Below are 22,180 nucleotides of genomic sequence, written 5' to 3' on the forward strand. Positions count from 1 at the left end.
AATTATATTTATTAATTGTTAAATAATATAATTACTTTAGTGACTTAGTTAATTTATTAGTTCGAAAATAGTTTCAATTGAGTAAAGTTTAAGCTTAAACTCAAGTTATAGATATGCTAAACGAGTCGAGTTCAAACAAAGAACTTTAAATTTGAATCGAGTTTATAAATAAACGAGATAAGTTCGAGCTCGCCACAACTCAGTACGATTCGACTAATTTACAGCTCTATTTGGGCACAAATTGTACTGTAAATGTTTGAGGGGCATTAAAAATATTTTATCAATAAATTGCACACTCATACCCATTGATTTTCTCTAAAAGGAGGTCACTTAAATATGTATATTTTTTCTTAAATAATTAAAATTTTGGCAATATCTTATAGAATGATGTCCTATTCTAATTTTACTGGAGAAAATATTTTAATGTATTTTTTGGAAGAATGTGGGGAGTTCTCATGCCAATTTTCTAATGAAAAAAACACATAATTTTCCATTTTAATAATACACAGAAAGGGGGTATAAATTCCGCAAGTAAAACACAAACTCGGGACATGAAATAATGAAGGGGAATTAACGGAAGTACAAATGGCCTAAACCTATGAACAGCGTCGACGAAGGAAACAGCCCTCATGAGAAAACAAACTGACCCGCCAATAAAAAACTGCCATATAACTCGGGCAATAAATGAAATTAAACGTGGTTTGATTCTATTGGATTGTCATTGCCTTTGGATCACCGCACCTTCATTTCGACAACATCCAGCAGGTTTAGAGAGTTGGTGTGTGCTGACCAATCACAGAGAAGAAAAGGACAAGAAGGCTTTACTTTCGGGACTTTCTAATTTACTCCCTCTCTCTCTATCCAAAGAGACACCATCTCTGCTACAGCGAAATTTGCCTTTCCCACTCTCTCTCCTCTCGCCCCGACTCAGAAGTCCAATCCAACGCAGCTTTTATTTGCCAGCAGATCCCAACAAGGTATGTGAGGATCGTCGTTATATCTATTCAACTCACAGAATACTCTGTTCTGTGCATGCATAGCTTGACTGATCATTCCCTTGATTTTGTTGATGAATTCGTGTAATTCTGTGACTAGGGTTCTTGATTTTTTGTTAATTTTTTTGGGTGTGTGGAGTTGTTACTGATGATTTTGAAATGAACTCAGATACAGTTGTAATGGAGGGGAGTGAGGTTGGGGCTAATGTTTCAGAATCAACTGCCACAGTTAGTGTCCCTTCAGCTGATAAAACCCTAGGTGAGACTTTGAGTGGTGAGGATCAGAGTCAGTCTGGGGGTACGGTTTCGGAGGGCGATAGAGTTTGTGATGGAGAGGACATCATGGTGGAAGTGAAGGGTTCTGAAATTTTTGTTGATGGGGTTGGTGGGCAACGGGTTGGAGGGGATTCCAGTGAGGAGAGAGAAGTGAGGTCTGCGGATGGAGGGGGTGTTGTAGCTGATGATTTAGCATCAAACGGAGTTGGCGATTCTGGCAGTGAACTGTGTAATCCCAAAAGTGAAAATGGGGTCGGGGGTTCTTTGGCAGATGCTGGATCAAGAGAAAACAACCACAATCTCGGGGCAGATGATGTCGTGGGGATGGCAAGTAAGGAGGATGTGGAGAGAGGCATAGAAAATGGGGTTGGGGGTTCTTTGGCAGAAGCTGGATCAAGAGAAAACAACCACAATCTTGGGGTAGATGACGTTGTGGCGATGGAAAGTGAGGAGGTTGTGGAGAGAAGCATGGAATCGATTGATGGCTCACGTAATTTAGATGGTGAAGCTCAAAATCAAGAAATTGAAGGGCCTTTTGTTGATGGGGGTTCATTGAGTGAACAAAACCAAAGTGTAGGTGTGGCAATGACAAGTGAGGAAAGTGAGGTGGGTGTAGAGAGAGGTAGGGAGTTGGTTGAGGATCTGGTTCATATGGTTGATGGCTTACATACTTTAGACGGTGAAGCTCAAAATCATGAAAATGAAGGGCCTTTGGTTGATGCTGCTTCATCAGGTGAACAAAACCAAATTGTAGGTGCAGAGAAAGTTAAGGAAATAGTGAACGAGGAGGATTCGGAGTGGGTTGAAGCTTTTGTAGATGGCGAAGGTGATACGGTTGGTGATGTGGCATCTAAAAAAAATGATGTTTTGGATGATGAAGTATTGAATCCTGGAATTGAAAACGTGGTCGAGTGTCCTTTGGCAACCATTGGGTCGTCTGATGTACCCACACAAGTTCTTCCGGAGGAAACTGAGATGGTTGTCAATCAGGAGGGTTTAACAGCCAAAAATGATGTTTCAGGAAGTGATGCCCTGGAGAGAGGTATGTCTTTAGAAAAAGATCAAATTTCAACAGTTGATGTGGTTAATGGGACGACAAAAAGAAGCAGCAGTGTTCATACAAATACTGGATCTGTAAACAGTGAAATCCAAGTTTCTGATGGAGAAGCAGTTGCTGTGATAGAAAAAGAAGAGATTTTGCATTCCAAAGTAGAAATTGTGGAAACTAATGCCTTTGATGGGAATTTACATTGTTCTGCTGAAGATGGGCAATTGAACATTGAGACTGGGAGTGGGAGCTCTGAAAATTATGGCAATGCATGTGTAGGTACAGAGACAGGGGCAGTAGCTGTCATGGAAAAAGATATTTTGCTTTCCAAAGTTGAATTTGTGGAAACTAATATATTTGAGGGGAATTTACGTTCTGCAGAAGAGGAGCAGATGAAAATTGAGATGGTGAGTGGGAGTGTTGAAAATTGTGGTGATGCATGTGCAGGTCCAGAGACAAAGGCAGTTGCAGTGGTGGAAGAAGAAGAGATTTCACATTCCAAATTTGAAGTTATAGAAACTAATGAATTTGATGGGAATTTGCATTGTTCTGCAAAAAACCAGCAGCTGAACATTGAGGCAGCGGGCAGGAGCACTGAAAGTTTTGGCAATACATGTCATGGTCCAGATACAGGGACAGTTGCAGTGATGGAAAATGATGAGATTTTGCACGCAAAAGATGAAACTATGGAAAATAATGTGGAAGACCAGCAGCTGAACACTGAGACTGTGGGTGGGAGCCGTGAAAGTTCTGGCAATGCATGTGTATGTTCAGAGACAAAGGCAACTGCAGTGGAGGAAAAAGAAGAGATTTTGCAATCCAAAGTTGACATTATTGAAACTAATCCTTTTGATGTGAATTTACATTGTTCTGCAGATGATCAGCAGTTGAACATGGAGACAGTGGGTGGGAGCATTGAATGTTTAGGCAATGCTTGTGATGGTCCAGAGACAGCAGAAGTTGCAGTGCCAGAAAAAGAAGAGATTCTGCATTCCAAAGTTAAAGCTGTGGAAACAAAGGCTTTTGATGGGAATTCATGTTGTTCTGCAGAAGGTCAACAGTTGAACTCTGAGATGGTGGGTGGAAGCACTGAAAATTTTGTCAATGCTTGTACATGTCCAGAGGTTGGGGCAAATTCAATGATGGAAAAAGAAAAGACTTTGTGTTCCAAAGATGACGTTATGGAAACTAATGTCTTTGATAGGAGTTTATGTTGTTCTGCAGAAGATCAGCACATGAACGTTGAGACAGTGAGTGGAAGCGCTGAAAGTTGTGGCGATGCATCTGCTGGTCCAGAGGCTCGGGCAGCTGCAGTGATAGAAGAGGGAGAGATTTTGCATTCGGAAGTTGAAGTTATGGAAACTAATGCTTTCGATGGGAATCCTTGTTATTCTGCAGAAGATGAGCAGTTAAAGACTCAGACAGTGGTTGGGAGCACTGAAAGTTCTTGTAATGTATGTACATTTCCCAAAAAAGGACCTGTTGCAGCCATGGACAAAGAAGAGATTTTGCATTCCCAAGTTATGGAAACTAATGCTTTTGATAAGCAGTTGAACATTGAGACAGCTGGGGGAAGCACTGAAAATGATGCATGTGCACATCCAGAGACTGGGGCAATTGCAGTGATGGAAAAAAAAGAGATTTTGCATTCCAAACCCAAAGTTATGGAAATTGATGCTAATGATGGGAATTCATGTTGCTCTGTAGAAGAGCAGCAATTGAACACTGAAATGGTGGGCCGGAGTACTGAAAGGTCTGGCAATGCATGTGCATGTCCAGACCCTGGGGCAGTTGCAGCAATGGAAAACGAAGAGATTTTGCATTCTAAAGTTGATGTTATGGAAAGCAATGCGTTTGATGACAATCTATGTAGATCTGCTGGTCAGCAGTTGAACATTGAGACAGTGCACGGGAGCACTGAAAATTGCGGCCATGCATGTGCAGGTGCAGAGATGGGGGTTGCAGTAACAGAAAAAGAAGAGAGTTCATGTTCTAAAGTTGAAGTTATGGAAACTAATCCTTTTGATGGGAGTTTATGTTGTTCTGCTGAAGATCAGCAGCTGAACATTGAGACTGTGGGTGGGAGTATTGAAAACAGAGGTGATGCATGTGCAGGTCCAGAATCTGACAGTAAATCAACTGAAGTTGTCGCTGGTTGTGAGGTTGTTGAGGGTACTTTAAGTCCCAGTGTTGAAGTCCCCAAAATTGTTGATTTGGATGGTGTTTTGCCTTTCTCTGCAAATGACCTGAATGTAAATGTGGATATGGTTTGTGGAGCCAGAGAGAAGTATAATCAAATCTGTGGCAAAGAGGAAATTGCCGTGAAAGGTGATGTTGTTCTGAATGCTGACAATGAAGTTCTTTGCCCTCCTGCTTTGGATGGGAATTTGTGTTCTGGGAAAGATCAACTCTTGGAGGCTGAGCCAGTCAGCAGGAACACTGGAAAAGATGGTGTGGCATGTGCAAATTTGGATCTGTCCATTGAACGAACTAAAGTTGCTGCTGATCTGTTACCAGTTGACACCAATATTTCAGTCCTGAATGTTGCAGCTAGAAATGAGATCTTAGCCTTTTCCGAAACTAAGCAGAACTCAAAAGTTGATGCGCCATGTTTAACTGGAGAGTCTAAACCATCTCTTGAACAAACCAGAAATCTTGAAAAACAGGATGCATGGGCATCCAAAGTAGAGTTGGTGCAAGGAGTTAATGCTTTGCATGAGGGCAAATCTGCAAAAGATCAAGAGTTGAAGGTTGTGACAGTGCACGAGAGCACTGGAAATGATGCTTCTGCTCATGCTGGTAATCAATCTTCTAGCAAACAAGCAGAATTTGATTCTTGTATTGCAGCAACAGAGAATGTTAGGGTCTCTATTTCCAAATATGAAGAAACCAATGAGGCTGCTTTGGAGGGGACTTCAGCTTTCTCAGAAAATGATGATAACTTGAAGGCCAAAAGAGCGTTTGGAGGCACTGTAAATGATCACTGTTTACTATCAGATACAGAATCCTCAGATGAACAAATCCCAGTTGCTGATGGGGGAGACAAAGCAGCAATGGATGTCAAGACCGTGTTGGATTCCAGAATTGAATTACCAGAAGTTGATGCTATGGATGAGGATCAATGTTGTCTGGTGAAAGATCAAGAACTGAAGGCTGATGCAGTCTGTGGGAGCACAGAAGAGAATGGGTTTACGCATTCAGATCCAAAACCCTCTGATGATCAAACCCTAGTTGCTGAAAAAGAGATTGAAGTTATAAAGGACGAGAAGGTTTCAAAGTCACATGTTGAGGTTTTGGCCGAGAAAGATGAAAAGATGAATGCAGATGAAAAGATGAATGCTGTGTGTGTGGGTGGGAGCACAGAAAATGATGATGTATATCCTAATCTGTATTCCTCTGCCGAGCAGACTGAACTTGGCACTCAAGTGGTGTCATCCATTATTAATGATGAAGGGACTTCTAATTCCAAGCTTGATGTTTTGGGGAATGATGCTGCATGTGGTAGCCTGTACGAACACAAAACTGAGCTTAATGTTGGTGTAGTGGATGGGAGCACAGATAAAGCTCACATGGATCCTGATTCCAGTAAAGACATATCAAATCCTAAAGTTGAAGTTTTGGTGAGTCGGGTATTGGATGGGAAGGCATATCTTGCAGTAAAGGATTGTCACGATCCATTGTTGAAGATTGAAACAGTGGATGGGAACCCAAACAACAATGGTATTACAGATGTAGGTCCTTCAGTTGAATCTCACAAAACTGAGCTTGAGGTTGACAAAACGGATGGGAGCATAGACAAAAATAGCTTTGCGTGTCTCAGTCTTGATGCCAGCCAAGAAATACCAGATCCTAAAGTTGAAGTTTTGGGGTCCCATGCTTTGGACGGTATTGTATCTTCTTCGGAAAAAGACTTGCTGTTGAAGATTGAGAAAGCATCTGGGAGCCCCAAAAAAGATGATATTAAACTTGTGGACCCTTCTTTAGTCGCTGACTCTCATTTTATTGGGGATTGCACATTTTCTGTTCTTAAGAAAAATGTGGACATGATTGGAGAGAATATGTCCATGCAAGATGAGAAAGAAGAGACAATTGTCCCACTAGCTGAACAATGTACTGTTGGGTTAGATGGGGATCAGAGCAAGGATCCCCTTACTGTTGTGGAGACATCCAAACATGGGGCTTGTGTTTTAGAAATTTCAGACTCAGCTGTTATCACTGTTCGTCCTCGAGTTGCGCTTGACTCTGCTGCTTTTTGTAATGAGGGTGACTCCAGCTCCTTCTTTGTTAACGATTGTGTCAGCCATTTGCCAGATGGAAATCAAGATTTGGAAGTTCAGATGGTCAGCAATCAAATTCATCTAGCAGATGGGGAGCAAGTGAAGGATACTCTTGTATCTAATGCCGCAACATTTCATGAAGCAGAGAATAGTGTTGTGGATGAAAAGAATAAATGCAGCGACTCGGATGGAATTCATATTGGGGAAAATTCTGTTCCTAAAGCCATTGTTTCACATTTTAAAGATAATGAGTCTATAGCTCACTCAGGGAAATATGATGACTGTAAGTTGCAAGTGGAGGTTGCGAGCGAAAAGATTTCCCTACCTGATGAACGTAAACATGAAGGTGCTGAGATTCAGGAAATGGGAGGTATGGAGGAATTTCCAGTGCCGGATTTATTGGAGAAGAGCACATCTCTTACTCCTTCCCTGGTTGGTTCAAGTGTAGTGCAAGAAGTTGAAGTTGAAGAGGAAGTTATTGATACCAAACAGTTTGGTTTAGATGGAAAGCATGAAATACAAGCTCAAGAACATCCTACTGGTTTTGGGCAGATGAAAAGCAGTGATGATAAAACTGTAAAACGGGGAACTATGAAACTTGGAGTCTCTGCAAGAGTGCATCAGGCCACTTATGAGCTGCCGTCGGACCCTGAAGGTGAGTTTTCTGTTTCTGATTTAGTGTGGGGGAAGGTGAGGAGTCATCCTTGGTGGCCAGGGCAGATATTTGATCCTTCAGATTCATCAGAAAAGGCAATGAAATATCATAAGAAGGATTGCTATTTGGTTGCATACTTTGGAGATCGAACATTTGCATGGAATGAAGCATCTTTGTTAAAGCCGTTCCGAATGCATTTCTCTCAGATAGAGAAGCAGAGCAGTTCAGAAACATTTCATAATGCTGTCAATTGTGCTTTGGAGGAGGTTTCTAGACGGGTAGAGTCGGGGTTGGCTTGCTCTTGCATTCCCAAAGAAGTTTATGACAAAATAAAATATCAGGTTGTTGAAAATACAGGGATACGACAAGAATCAAGTAGAAGAGATGATGTGGACAAATCTGCTGGTGTGTACTCATTTGAACCTCTTAAACTTCTGGAGTATATAAATGCATTAGCACAGTTCCCATCTGGTGGGAGTGACCGACTGGAACTTGTGATAGCCAAGGCACAGTTGTTAGCATTTAATCGTTTAAAAGGTTATAGCCAGCTCCCTGAATTCCAGTTATGTGGAGCTTTGTTGGAAACTGATGTAGATATGCCACTGTCTGAGGAAAAAAGGCCCTCAAATGAAGTGAATGGGCATTCGCCACCTCTTTCTGTGGATGATGACCTTGTTTCCGCTGGCAGGGGAAAGTTAAAAAGTCAAAACAGCTCCTCTCATAAGCGCAAGCACAATCTGAAGGATAGTATGAATCCTAGGAAAAAAGAAAGAAGTTTGGTAGAGTTAATGTGCAGGACTCCATATTCTCCAGATCATGAAGATGGGTCAGATGGGAAAGCTTCCAGTAAGTTGGTTTCATCATCTTCTGGAAAGAAGCGAAGAGCTATTGATTCTTTGGCTGATGACTCAATAATGCATGATAGAAGAAAAAGTATTGCATTGGCCAAAGTTTCTGTGACCACCACTCCACCAAGTTCCAGGCAATCCTTTAAGGTTGGTGAATGCATCAGTAGAGTTGCAAGTCAACTAACTAGATCTCCCTCCATCCTGAAGTGCACCAGTGAAAGACTCCAGAAGCTAGATGGAAGCAGTGACAAGACTGTTGACATTGATTTTGATGCTTCTCTTCAGATATCTGATGAGAGAGGAAAGATTATTGTTCCAGTAGAATACTCATCCCTTGATGAAATGCTATTACAACTTCACTTGGCAGCACGAGATCCCATGAAAGGATATGGTTTCCTGAATACTGTTATCAGTTTCTTTTCTAATTATAGAAATTCTATTATCACTTCTAGGAGAGAAAATGTATCCATGGACAGGGCATCTGCTGGTAGAAAGAAAAAATCATCACATTTCATCATTGGGTCTCCAGAAACATTTGAATTCGAGGATATGAATGATTCTTATTGGACGGACAGGGTTATCCAAAACAGTTCTGAAGTGCGACCATCACGCAGAGGTCGGAAGCGAAGGGCAGAACCTCAGGTTTTGAATGTTGACAGACAAGATTCCCATTTGTATGGAAACTATGGATTGGCAGCAGAGAAACTTACTAACTATGATGATGAGAGGAAGCAGGATCTGTCACCGACAGAACTTATATTGAACTTTGCTGAGGTGAAATCTGTTCCTTCTGAAACAAATTTAAACAAAATGTTTAGGCGCTTTGGGCCTTTGAGAGAATCTGAAACAGAAGTTGATGGGCTGACGAGCCGCGCGAGGGTGGTATTTAAGAGATGCTCTGATGCAGAAGTTGCCTTAGATAGTGCTGGAAAGTTCAACATTTTTGGATCAACAGTTGTTAATTACCAACTTTGCTATTCTCCATCAGTATCATTTAAATCTTCACCTCTTGCAATCGCAGAAGGCCCCGAAGATGAAACTTAGATGTCTCAACACTGCTAATACTCCAATTTGCAAGTCCTCTGTAAGTTTTTTTTTGGGCATGTAGACTGTTTTCATTTCAATCATTCCTGCATTTTTTAGTTCGAATTACACATAAATTTTTTTCTAAAAACTACAATCAATTAGGATCCTATATAAAAGAGTGGAACTTGTTAAAGAAAATATTTATTTGGTACTTTTTTTCCTTCAGTGTTCAGGAATATACTAGTGCAGGGTTGACCGCATTGGGACCTTTGCAGAGAGTAAACTCCAAATAGGGTGTGGATTTGTTGATGGGGTTACATGTTTGTGATGCCAGCTACACCTCTGTCAGTGGGTGACTGATGAGTTGGGTGCTGTTAGTTAAGTTCTACATTTTTATGTGGTTAAAGATTGAACCATAAGATGGTTTTTCAGTGGCATTGTGTGTTCATGTTTAAATGAATAATTGAACCATAAGATGTTTTTTCAGTGGCATTGTGCATTTATGTTTAAATGAATCTAAACTTTGTAAGAAGTTCAGTGTGGATTCTCCAAGGTCAAACAGTGGTCGTCATTGAACTCCTTGAAAGTTGAATAAGGGAAAACAGGGAGAGGGGCTGCGGAGAGAGGGGAAACTAGTCTGAAATTCTGTATTCAAATCTGATAACTGTGCCATATACTATAGCTACCAGTGTATTTATACCCTACGTCTGACTAACACATTATTACAAATTAACCTCGGCATAACAGAAAAGTACAATACAAACAAAATTCTAATACATGCAGTGTCCTAAATCTGCGTCAAAAATAAGTATGCCAGATAGGTGGCTTAAATGATGTAAGTGGTCCTCTGTTGTTTTGTCTAACTAGGAGGGTTGTTCCTATTCTTGGAAGCGGTGAATCTTGTTTATAAGGGCAATTTTTCTTTCCGTGAAGGCGTGGTTGATCCCGACTGCAACTTGTCAGTTGATTTGAGTTTTCCCCCCAATTCTACAGGTTCCTGTTTAGAATTTGGGACTTGGATATTACTAATTTTAATTGATATTTGAAGTGTTCATTCCAAAAAAATAAATAATTAAAATTGAACCTTGAAATTGAGTTCTTTGTTATCATTACATTACAAACTTATTTTTACATTATTTTGTAATGTAAGTGTATATGTTGGGTTGTCATCCCCCCCCACCCCCCACCTTTATCCTTTATTCATAATAGCCAAGTTTTGGGATGGGATACTAGGGGCGATGCAGGCAATTACAGCAACTACGAATACTTATCATCTCTCAGAAAACTGCTGATGGTTGTAAAAAAAATAAAAATCTATGAATAATAGAAAGGAAATGATGGTGCTAGTTGCCCCTTGTTAAGATTATATTAAACAATTCAAACCTCGGGAATTTAAATTTTAGTCTTAAACGTAATTTCTTCCATTGCTTGTATTTTTCTATTTATATTAAGTTTCATTTTGCTACTTGCTCATTCGGTCGAAATCTTGAAGAGATTTTTGTACTAGAAAGAAGCAATTTTGATTTCCCATATTTTATTGCTCCTGTTGCAGAACTTAATTGAGAGGTCAAGGAAACAATACTTGAAGTGGCAGGTTAGCTGAACCTACATCAAATAGGTGGCTTGATGGGGCTCTACGAACCAAATCAATGTATCTAATCTTTGTAGTTTGAAGGCTTTAAAATGGCACATGGCGATTCATGAAAATGTGGGGAGCAGATGCATCTCAGAGGAATTTCCACGAGAGATTTCCTTGTAAATTTGTTCATGTTTCTCTTTTGCTAATGCCAACTTCTTGTTTCTGTTGGTCAGTCTCTCTCCCTCTCTCTCTCTCTCTCTCTCTCTCTCTCCAGACATGCACACACACCACATGAAAGAAAATTTTCTTATGGGTGAATGTTTAAATGAAATGCTAAAATGTTTGCTATTATTATAAAATAGAATTGAATATATGGATCATTTTTAGAAATTTAATTCAATAGCTAATACTGTCCCTTGGGGCTTGTTTCAAAACACTTAAAATAAACACTCATTACTTTGAATTTAATAACTAATTGTAATAGTGTTTGGATTATTTTAAATAAGTTCTTATATGAGAAGTGTTTGTATACTTTCCCACTTAATTAAGAGAATAAGTAGAAGCCAAAAATCTTTATTTCTAGTCTCAACTCAATTTCTTAAAATATAGTCACTTTCCTTTTTCAAGCTAACCACTTATTTTTGGCTGGTTTCCTTCTTGACATTACCCAATTCAGTCCTGGCAACATCTTCTTGTTCCAGCTCCTCCCACTCGACCTGCAGCTCTTGATTCCTGCAAAACTATAGACCCATCCAACCGAGAGATTGATTCTTGAAAAACAATTGACCTGTTCTGAGTTGGAAGGCTATACCTACAAAAATGAAGTTAGAAGGCTAGGCACCTCTTCAATCTCAACTAGTAAGCTGATTCAATTCAATCTATTTTTGTTGTAGTATGCGATTCATATTGAGAAGAATAAGCCGTCGACGGTTTTGCATAGACCATTGATGGTTTCAGTATCGATAAGAAACCATTGATGGTTTTGTTCGACACTGTTTTTTGAATTTTGAATTGGGAAGATCAATAAGTTGGGGATTTGGAGGCAAATCCTTTGGGGATTGATACAGAGGTATTTATGGAACTTTCTAATCCCTCTGTACGTGTAGGGTTAGCATAAATACAATGTTGTAACCCTAGTTTTGACAGATAGTGAATTTTAGCTGTTGCTTGCTCTTGTGGACGTAGACATTCTGCTGAACTACTTTAATTCTTGTGTCATTGTTTATTGCTTTCCTTATTATATGTGTGATTATGTTTTTCTGTATTGTTCATCGTTAGTTGCTGCATTACACGATCCGGTTCCGCACGCATTAATTTGCACAACAAATTGGTATAAGAGCTATTGGTTACAATGATTGAGATTTCTTTGCGAAGTTCGACATTGTCAAGTTCAACGGATCTGGAAATTTTGGACTATGGCAGAGGAGGGTTAAGAATTTGTTAGTACAACAGGATATGGTGAAGGCTTTATACGGAAGGTAGCCAGAAGGCATAGACGACATGAGTTGGAAGGAATTAGAAGCAAAGGTTGTGGCGACTATCAGACTTTATCTGGCTGATGACGTGATGTATCATGTCATGGATGAGGAATCGCCGACGATAGTTTGGCTGAAACTGGAGAGTCTGTATATGTCCAAGTCATTGATGAACAAGTTGTATCTTAAGCAGAAATTGTATGGGCTTAAGATGTCAGAGGATTTGGATCTAAACCAGCACATCAACATGTTCAATCAGATCATCAGTAATTTGAAGCGAGTTGATGTGAAGTTCGAAGATGAAGACAAGGTGTTGATGCTACTGAATTTCCTACTTGTGTCGCCTACGTATGAAATTTTGGTTACAACTCTGATGTGGGGAAAGGAAACTCTCGAATTAGAGGAGATCACAAGTGTTCTTTTGGGTTTTCATTAGAGGAAGAAAGCCAGCGATGAGAATTCACAAGGTGAAGGGTAACCAGGAACGTGGGAGAAGCAAGTTCCGGAGTGGGTCTTGTAATAATAAATCTCGGTTAAGTTACAGGAAGAGGAAGGACATACGATGTTTTAAGTGTGGGCAAAAGAGGCACATAAAATCAGATTGTTTAGAGAGGAAGAAGGGGAATGAAGAAAATAAAGAGGGTTCATCAAAATCTGCGAATGTAGTGGAAGAAGGAGACTCAGAGAGCGGTGACGGGGATATGATTTCTATATCATTGGGTTCAGATCGTCTCACAGATTCTTGGATCCTGGATTCGGCGTGCCCTTATTACATGTCACCCAATAAAGGTTGGTTCACTACCTACAAGTTAGTAAATTCTGGTTTTGTTCTGATGGGGAATGATGCTTTGAAAAATTGTTGGAATAGGGAATATTAGAATTAAAATGTTTCATGGTGTTGTGAGAATGTTGTGTGATGTTAGGCATATACCGAAATTAAGGAAGAATCTGATTTCATTAGGCATTTTAAATTGTAATGGGTTTAGTTACAAGTTTGCAAGTAGGGTAATGAAGGTGAGTAAAGGTGTCTTAATTGTGATGAAATGGTAGAAATTACCAGGAAATATCTATACACTGCTAGGTATCACAGTTGTAGGTGGAGCTGCAGCTGCAGAGTCTGAGTCAAATAGTTCTATCGTGTTACATATGCGGTTAGGGCATATGGGTGAGCGTGGGATGATGGAGTTTCATAAGATAAATGGTGTAGGACGGGATTGATCGACCTATGTCCTACGGTTCAACCCTCACACAAGCACATACATTCAAAACACTTTAATTTAAGAATTGAATCAACCAAATATAAACACCATAAATCATGCTTTAGTTCACATGTTCACGGATTTTGAAAAGGTATATGACTTGTCCAGCAATTAAGTGCCAAGGTTCTTTCACAAAGGAATCAAATTAATGTTGAAAAGTTGTTATTTCAAAGATTCAAGAATATAAGTTCTATGTTATCAAACTAATATTTATTCAAGTGATTTAAACTAGTAAGTACCAATGTTGCAATTTATGAATTCAAAAGGGTTATGCAAAGATGTGATTTAATTTACTAGCAAGGGTTCACAAAATATAACCAGGCTTCGAATACAAGTGCTGAAATTACCAAGAGAATTGTTTGGATGACTTGACGTTGTTCCATACGTAGTTAGATCACACCGTAAATCCTTCGTACAAGCTTTGAAACACCAAGACGAACGCAGCTATGGAGTGTTAGGGAAGTGATTGTGTGGGTGTATGTTGGTGGTGGCCATGTGGTGTTGATGGATGCCGTGAGAGTGTTAGATGGAGGAGGGGATGATGGAGTCGCTAGATAGATTAGTGGTCTCTCACAACTTGATCTCCGAAGAGAACGCCCTAGCCTCGCACTACTCACTCACAAGGAGAGGAACAAGGTTTATAAGCTCAAGCAAAGAAATGTTTCTTCTGTATTCAACTTCAACTCCCTTCATCTTACAATGAGAAGGATATATATAGGCATAGCATAGGAGATAAAACATTAAACACTCTCAGCAACTCTCACACTAAAAGACAACCTAACAACTAGCATGGGAGACAAAGCATTAAACACTCTTAGCCACTCTCAACCTAACACAATTAATACTTACTAAAAAATAAGGAACTCCAACTCATAGGCACATAACTTATGCTTAGTTGTCTTGCACTATTACAATTCGTATTTGAAACTCAAACATGTGCCAAAAGGAAGACCAAATCCGTGTGGGGTTCATGTGAGTCTTGAGTTGGACTTTGCTTCAATACTTCACTTGGGTCTTCAAAGATGGTCTTCAAGCACCTAATAATCTTGAAATAACATATTCAAGTAAAATATTAAGTCAACATGATAACAAAGTCTTCCATCAAAGAAAGTCTTCCAATCACAAGAAGTAGACGATCTTCAATTGATCCCATGTGTTCTTGCAAAATAGATATAAACAATACTAGACATCTGGAGGTTCTCCATGTGTCACCATGTCAGCAAAGGAGTGGACATCGGGAGGTCGTCCACGTGTCACCAAATCAGCAAAAGAAAGGCGTATGGTATATTGATTCCCATCAATAAATCTTTTGAAGGGTGTCACAATATGCAAGCTGAATTTCTGCAGGTATTGTGTGCTTGGGAAATATAATAAGGTGTAGTTCAAGACAGCCATACGCAAGACGGAGGGAATTCTTGACTACATTCATTCAGATGTTTGGGGGCCAGTAAAGGTAGCATCATAGGGAGGACATATGTACTTCGTGAGTTTTATTGATGATTACTCACGAAAGGTTGGAGTGTACTTCATGCGGCACAAGTTAGACACGTTTGCCAAGTTCAAATTGTAGAAAGCTGAAGCGGAAAACCAGACCAAGAGGAATATCAAATGCCTCAAGTCTGACAATGGTACTAAGTACACTGATTCGAGGTTCATGGAGTTGTGCGAGCAGCATGACATTAAGAGACACTTCACAGTATGCAGGACACCACAACAGAATGGTGTGGTCAAAATAATGAGTAGAACTATAACTGAAAGAGTTCGGTGTCTCAAGCTGAATTCAAGGCTTACAAAGAACTTCTGGGTAGAGGCAGTGAATATGACGTGTTTCTTAACAGATCACCAAGGGTAGCATTAGATGGGAAAGTGCCAGAGGAGGTGTGGATAGGCTACGCGGTAGGCTACTTTGATTTGAGAGTGCTTGGATGTCCAACCTATGTGCACGTGTCTAGTGAGGAGAGATTGAAGTTTGATGCAAAGTCTAGACTGTGTATCTTTCTGGGCTATCAGAAAGGGGTGAAAGGGTTGAAGCTGTGGGATCCGAAGGCAAACAAAGTGGTAATTAGTAGAAATGTGGTTTTTGATGAGAAAATCATGTTGTAGCGTACTCAGGATGAAGAGAAACAGGAGCCAGAAAACTGTAGCAGCAATGAGCATGTGGTGCAGGTGGAGCTAGAGACTTTAGGTAGAGATGACAATGTTCAGAATGCAGGGAGTTCTAGTTCAGGAGACCAGTAGCATCACAGTATAGCTATAGACAGACTCAGACGCACTATCAGGCCACCCCCAGGTATGGATTTGATGATTTGGTTTCCTATGCACTCATTATTAGTAGTGGTGATCCTACCACTTTTCAAGAGGCGGTGCACAACTAATAGAAAAGTAGATGGATGGGTGCAATGGTGGACGAGATGGAGTCTTTGCATAAGAACCAAATATGGGGGTTGGTAAAGCTTCCATAGGAGAAGAGAGTGATAGGATGGAAATGGGTGTATAGGAAGAAAGAAGCAGTATCAGAAAAAGGAGAAAAATTTAAGGCTCGTTTGGTAGCAAATCATAGAGGAAATAAGTTGATTATGATGAGATCTTCTCCCCTGTGGTCAGACACACTTCCATCAGGGCAGTGTTGGGCTTGGTGGCGCATTTCGATATGCATTTGGAGCAGATGGATGTAAAGACAACATTTGTTCATGGTGATTTGGAGGAGCTAATTTACATGTTACAGCTAGAAGGGTTCAGTTAGCCTAGATAGAAACACTTGGTCTGTAAATTGAGGAAATCACTTTACAGGCCGAAATAGTCTCCGAGGCAGTGGTACAAGCGATTTGACTCCTACATGATCTGGATTGGCTACAGGAGATGTGAGTATGATTGCTTTGTTTATGTGAGGATCCTTGATGATGGTTCACTTTTTTTTTTTTTCTGTTACTTTATGTGGATGACATGTTGAAAGGTGTGAAGAGTATGATTGAGGTCAACAATTTGAAAATCTTGTTGAATAAAAAATTTGATATAAAAGATTTGGGTGCGGCCAAGAAGATTCTTGAGATGGAGATTTGCAGGGACAGACCTTCTAGGAGATTGTGGTTATTTCAGCATAACTATGTTGAGAGGGTGTTGGAGAGGTTTAACATGGATAATGCAAAACCAGTGAGTACTCCTTTGGCGAATCATTTTAAATTGTCTACCGCTTAGTGCCTGAAGTCAAATGATGAAGTTCATGACATGTCAAAGGTCCCATATGCCAGTGCAGTGGGGTGCTTGATGTATGCTATGGTTTGTACAAGACTAGACTTAACACAAGCTGTCATTGTGGTGAGCAAGTTTCTTTCAAATCTAGGTCGACAACATTGGGATGTAGTTATGTGGATTTTCAAATACTTGAGGGATACTACAGACTGTGATAACATGTTTGGCAGATAACAAGGTGATCTTTCAGTTGTGGGATATATGGATGCCAACTATGCAGGGGATTTGGATGACAGGAGGTCTACTACAGAGTATGTATTTACCCTTGTGGGAGGGTTTATTTGTTGGAAGTCCATGGTTTAGTTTCTAGTTGTACTATCTTCTACCGAATCGGAGTACATGATAGTGGCTGAGACTGCCAAGGAAGCGTTGTGGCTTACAGGATTGGTCAAGGAGCTGGGTATTCAGTAAGGTGGAGTTCAGCTACATTGTGATAGTTAAGTGCCATTTATTTGGTGAAAAACTAGGTGTATCATGTAATGACCAAGCACATAGATTTGAGGTTTCACAGGATCAGGGAATTGGTCTTTTTTGGTAAACTATTGCTTGACAAGTTCACACTTCTGAGAATGCAGCAGACATGTTGACAAAGCCTGTTACCATGGACAAGTTCAAGCATTGCTTGAACTTGATTAATGTCTTCAAATGCTAGAAGGGAGGCATCCCAACCTATTGTCCTAGATGGAGCTGCATGTTACGTTTTCGTTTTCTCCCAAGGGGTGATTCACCAAGGTGGAGATTGTTGTAGTATGTGACTCGTATTGAGTGTAACACATATAAAGAGAAAGCATGATGAGGAAAAATAAGGAAGTTGGACTGCAAGAGAAAATCGTTGACTGTTTGCATAAGTGTGTCGACGGTTTTAGGCTCAAGAAGAAACCATTGACGGTTTTGCATAGACCATCAACGGTTTCAATCTTGGTAAGAAACTGTCGACGGTTTTGTTCGGCGCTATTTTTTGAATTTTGAATTAGGAAGATCAATAGGTTGGGGATTCGGAGGCAAATCTTTCGGGAATTGATACAGGGTATTTAGGAAATTTTCTAATCCCTCTGTATGTGTAGGGTTAGCATAAATACAATGTTGGAACCCTGGTTTTGACAGATAGAGAATTTCAGTCGCCGCTTGCTCCCGTGGACGTAGGCATTCAGCCGAACCATGTTAATTCTTGTGTCATTGTTTATTGCTTTCATTTTATCTGTGTGATTGTGTTTTTTCGTATTATTTATCGTTAGTTGCTGCATTGCACAATCCGGTTCAGCACGCATTAATTTGCACAACAGTTTTGAATTAGATCTGTTCTGAATTCTATCTCAATCATCTCTCTAATCTCTCAAGTCTGATTCTACTCAGATCTGTTCTAAACTCAATCTCAAGTGTGTATAATCTCTCCAGTCCTGCTTTGTTTTGAGAACTTTTACTGAATTTTGGGTAGGTCATAAGCACCATCAATCCCTGATTGATGCCTGTTCATAACCATCATCAAATCTATTCTCAAATGTCTCTAATGCTATGATTCATAAGCACCATCACTCAGAATTGAGTATATGCCATTGATGTAAATGACATAATAAACAGAGTAGACTCAGTAGTCTCTGATTTTGCTGCATACATGGTGTTTGCAAAAATGTTTATATTGCTAATTCTCCTATATTTGTATCTTTTATTGAGTCGTGCATTCAATTAAAACTCATGGTTATTCAAATGTTATGATGTTGCTAAAAAATATCGTGGTCCTTGTAAGTTAATATTTAATAGATGTTTCTTTAAGTAGTATATTGTGGCTACTTGACCATCAAAGCTGTTTTATGATGGTTTACAAAAATGTCATGAATATTACACTTAGTAGAGTTTTACAGGAGTTTCAAGTCATAGTGAGGCATTTCCCGTCAGTTTTAGGTTCTGGAAAGTTTCTACTAAGAAAAAAGGTCTTTTTTATTTTTTTAATTTTTATTTCCCTTTTGGAATCTTGATATGGGGCTCTGATGAAGTGAGGCTGCATTTCCAAAGCAGGGAAAATGGTGCTATTAGATGCGTTGTCCCATGTTTTGTATTTTCTGAGCAAAGAAATGAGAAAAGCAGGAAAACCCACTTAAAACATTCACTACAAAACCCAGATTGGGTTTTTGCACTTCATATGGATAAGTAATAACAGTCAACAAGCTACAATCTAGAGTCATGTAAACTAAAGCTGGGGTTTTGGCAAGTGGTACTGTTTTTGACTTGGCACGTTAGAACCCACTTAGACTACAAATTCTTCCACTACAAAAGGAAAAATGACATGAGCCTTTGATGTTAGAAACAAACCTTTAATCATAGCACCTTCTAAAACCAAATAAACAGAAGAAAAAACGAAAGTAAAATAACCTACTGCGTTGAAGTTTGTTTATCTGCTCTACTATTTAATTGGCTACTGGTCAAAGTTGCTGAGTATAAAGTTTGTTTATATATGACTTAGTAAGCAAATGTAAAATTTGGTTATATAGGACAAAATTATGTAGTTCCCATGAACTTTTCTGCTAGTCATTGAGTAACTTCTAGGCTAGAAAAACTCCAATTGACATCCCCAAGAACATCGAAATGCCTATAGTGTTTAGTCATAAAAATGGAAGTAGTAGCTTAGATTGGGATGCAGGGGATCAATATCCTGGGTTTGGTGTGAGATATGTTGTTCTTCAATTTGTTCTGGTTGATTGATAGGGGTTCAGATTGTTTGAAGATTCAATTGTGTCTTGGCAGCTAGATGGGGCAGGACTGAAATACCATTATTTTCCTTTTTTAGTTCTCAATTCTGTTGCATATTTATGTTATATATTTTTTTCTCTATCAAAATTTAGTCATGTACGTCTTGTTTTTATTATTATATAAACCTACTTGTTTAGCCATACCAGAGACTTATAGCTTGATTTCATCAATAGGATTAACCAATATAATAGCCCCTTTTATCCCCTACCAGGAGAAACAAAAATTTTGTTCTTAGAAAGATTGCAGGAAGCTACCATTGCATTTAACTAAATGTACTATTCAGCAATCCATACTAATTTTTAATGCTAGTTTCTGTGGACTATACGACTTCCATTTAATTAGGCAAGTCTGGATATGATCTGCCTTGTGTAATTTTGAGTAACAAGCTTCTTAAAGACCATATTCTTGAAGTAATTCGTGGTTAGAGCTGCCAATGGCATTTTGCAAGTAAATGTTAAGTGCTTATCCACCATGAAAACATGATAATAGGATGTTATTACTAGAATAGCAATTAATAATCATACTATAAAAACCCATAGAATATAATTGCTTCTTCCTGAGGGCAATAGCAGGAATAGCCTCTGACAATAAAAGTCCATGAAAGCTGAGTTGGGCATTCCAGTTGCTATGATATACATAATCAGCTTTCTGGGTGGGGTTATATGTTTGTGACGCTAGCTACACCTTCTCCAGTAGGTGACTAACAAGTTGGGAGCTATTAGTTGCATCCTACTTTTTTATGTGGTTAAAGTTTGAACCATAAGACGGTTTTCCAGTGGCATTGTGCATTCAAGTTTACCACTTTTTAACAAGTTCATTTTGGATATTGAAGGTCAAACAGTGGCCCTTTTCAAACTCCTTGAAAGTTCAATAAGGGAAAACAGGGAGAAGGCTGCAGATAAAGAGGGAAAACAAGTCTGAAATTCTGAATTCAAATTCGAAAACTGTCCCATACGCTGCAGCTACCGAAGTATTTATACCCTACATCTAACTGAAACACATTATTGCAAATTAACTGCAACATAATAGAAAAGTATACAATACAAATGAAAATCTGATACATGCATAGTGTCCTAAATCTGTGCCAAAAATTGCTGGAAAGGTGGTCTAAATGATGTAGGTGGTCCTTCTTGTTGTTCTGTCTTACTTGGAGGGCTCTTTCTCATCGTTGAAGGGGTGAATCTTGTTTAGAAAAGATGTTTCTCTTTGTGAGAAGGCGCAATTGATCCGCACTGCAACTTCTCAGTCAATTTGAGTCTCTCTATGCATCTCCTTCACCTAATTTTATAGGTTCCTATTTTGAATTTTGGACTTGGATATGATAAAATTTAATTTGTAGTTGTACTTTGAAGTTGATTAATTGCAGTTGTTACATTACTAACTTATTTTTACATTCATTTGATAATGCTATATTTATCATTTTATTTGCACAGCTATATAATTTTGTAAAATATGTGGATATGCTGGGTTGTCTTTTTTCCTTTTTTAGCTTCATCCTTTCTTCATAGTACCCTAGCTTTAGGATGGGATACTACGAGCGACACAGACCCATCATCTCTCAAAAAACTGTGCATGGTTGTCAAAAAAAGAAAAAGAAAAGGGAGAATAAAAGAAAGGAAATGGTGGTGGTAATCTCCCCTGTTAAGATTATATTAAATTATTCAAGGCCTGGGAATTTGAATTTCAGTCTTAAGCCTAATTTCTTCCATTGCCTATGTTTTGCTAAAAATATTCATTTTGCTAATTGCTCATTTGGTCAAAAACCTTGAAAGAGATTTTTGTACCGGAAAGAAGAAACTTTGGTTTCACCAACTCTTCTTGGTTTTTTTTCTGTTGCAGAAGTTAATTGAGAGAGATGAAGGGAACAATACTCGGAAGTGGCAGGTTTGGTGAACCTAAGCTTCACCAAACAGGTGGCTTGAATCTTGATGGGGCTTTTACAAACCAGACCAATGTATCTAATCTTCTTGTTTGAAGACTTTTAAGTTGGCATATGGCGTTTTCATGAAATTGTGGGGAGCTGATGCATCTCAGAGCAACTTCCAGAGATTTCCTTTGTAAATTTGTTCATCTCTCTCTTTTGCTAATCGCAGCTTCTTGCTTCTGTTGGTCAGTATCTCTCTCTCTCTCTCTCTCTCATGCACGCACACTAAATAAAAAGAAAAAAATTTCTTATGGGTGGATGTTTAAATGAAATGCTAAAATAGTTGATATTGTTATAAGATAGAAATATAATATGTGGGACATTTTTAGAAATTCAATTTTCTTTCGTAACAAGTGATAACACGTTCTTTTAATGGGATACAAATTCAATTAAATTGTATTTTCAGGTCAAGATAACTTTCCTCATCACAAATTTTGACAAATGTTCACGATGATAAATTGAAAAATAGGTGTAAGAAAACAATAGTGACAATATTGCTCGACACTAAGGATGGTTTTTTTTAGCGGCACATAAGATGTTAGCCATTAATATGTTTATAATAGTTGCATGTATATCATCACTCAACAAAAAACAACAAAAAAATCAAGCCTCAAGTCCCACTAGGTGGGATCGGTTATATGAGTTATTTTCTGTCAATTTATGCGATTATGAACCATTTTTTTTTTATAAATTTAGAAATATTGAATTCTTACTCACCATCTCTTTTTAGGTTATTTTAGGTATATTCCTATCCCTTCTATTGTCTCCTATAGTAACTAACTTACTTTTCCTCACTATGCACTATATGGCTTACGTTGCAAGTG

General features: G+C 38.9%; 1 protein-coding gene across 2 annotated transcripts; it reads left to right on the top strand.

Moving 5' to 3' along the window:
- The first annotated feature begins 862 nt into the window (after positions 1-862).
- LOC131167092 (uncharacterized) lies at positions 863-21,607 on the top strand. Of its 2 annotated transcripts, XR_009139988.1 has the most exons (3): positions 863-9,183; positions 10,678-10,932; positions 21,272-21,607. XR_009139988.1 is itself a non-coding variant. In XM_058125892.1 (2 exons), the coding sequence occupies exon 1, from the start codon at positions 1,155-1,157 to the stop codon at positions 9,141-9,143; it is 7,989 nt and encodes a 2,662-aa protein (XP_057981875.1). In that variant the 5' UTR covers positions 863-1,154; the 3' UTR covers positions 9,144-9,183; positions 10,678-10,936. The 2 variants fall into 2 exon arrangements, 1 of the variants encoding a protein (XP_057981875.1); XM_058125892.1 differs by lacking the exon at positions 21,272-21,607 and having other exon boundaries at positions 10,678-10,936.
- The last annotated feature ends 573 nt before the right edge of the window (positions 21,608-22,180 follow it).

The sequence above is a fragment of the Malania oleifera genome, chromosome 10, assembly GCF_029873635.1.
Source record: "Malania oleifera isolate guangnan ecotype guangnan chromosome 10, ASM2987363v1, whole genome shotgun sequence".
Taxonomy (NCBI): domain Eukaryota; kingdom Viridiplantae; phylum Streptophyta; class Magnoliopsida; order Santalales; family Ximeniaceae; genus Malania; species Malania oleifera.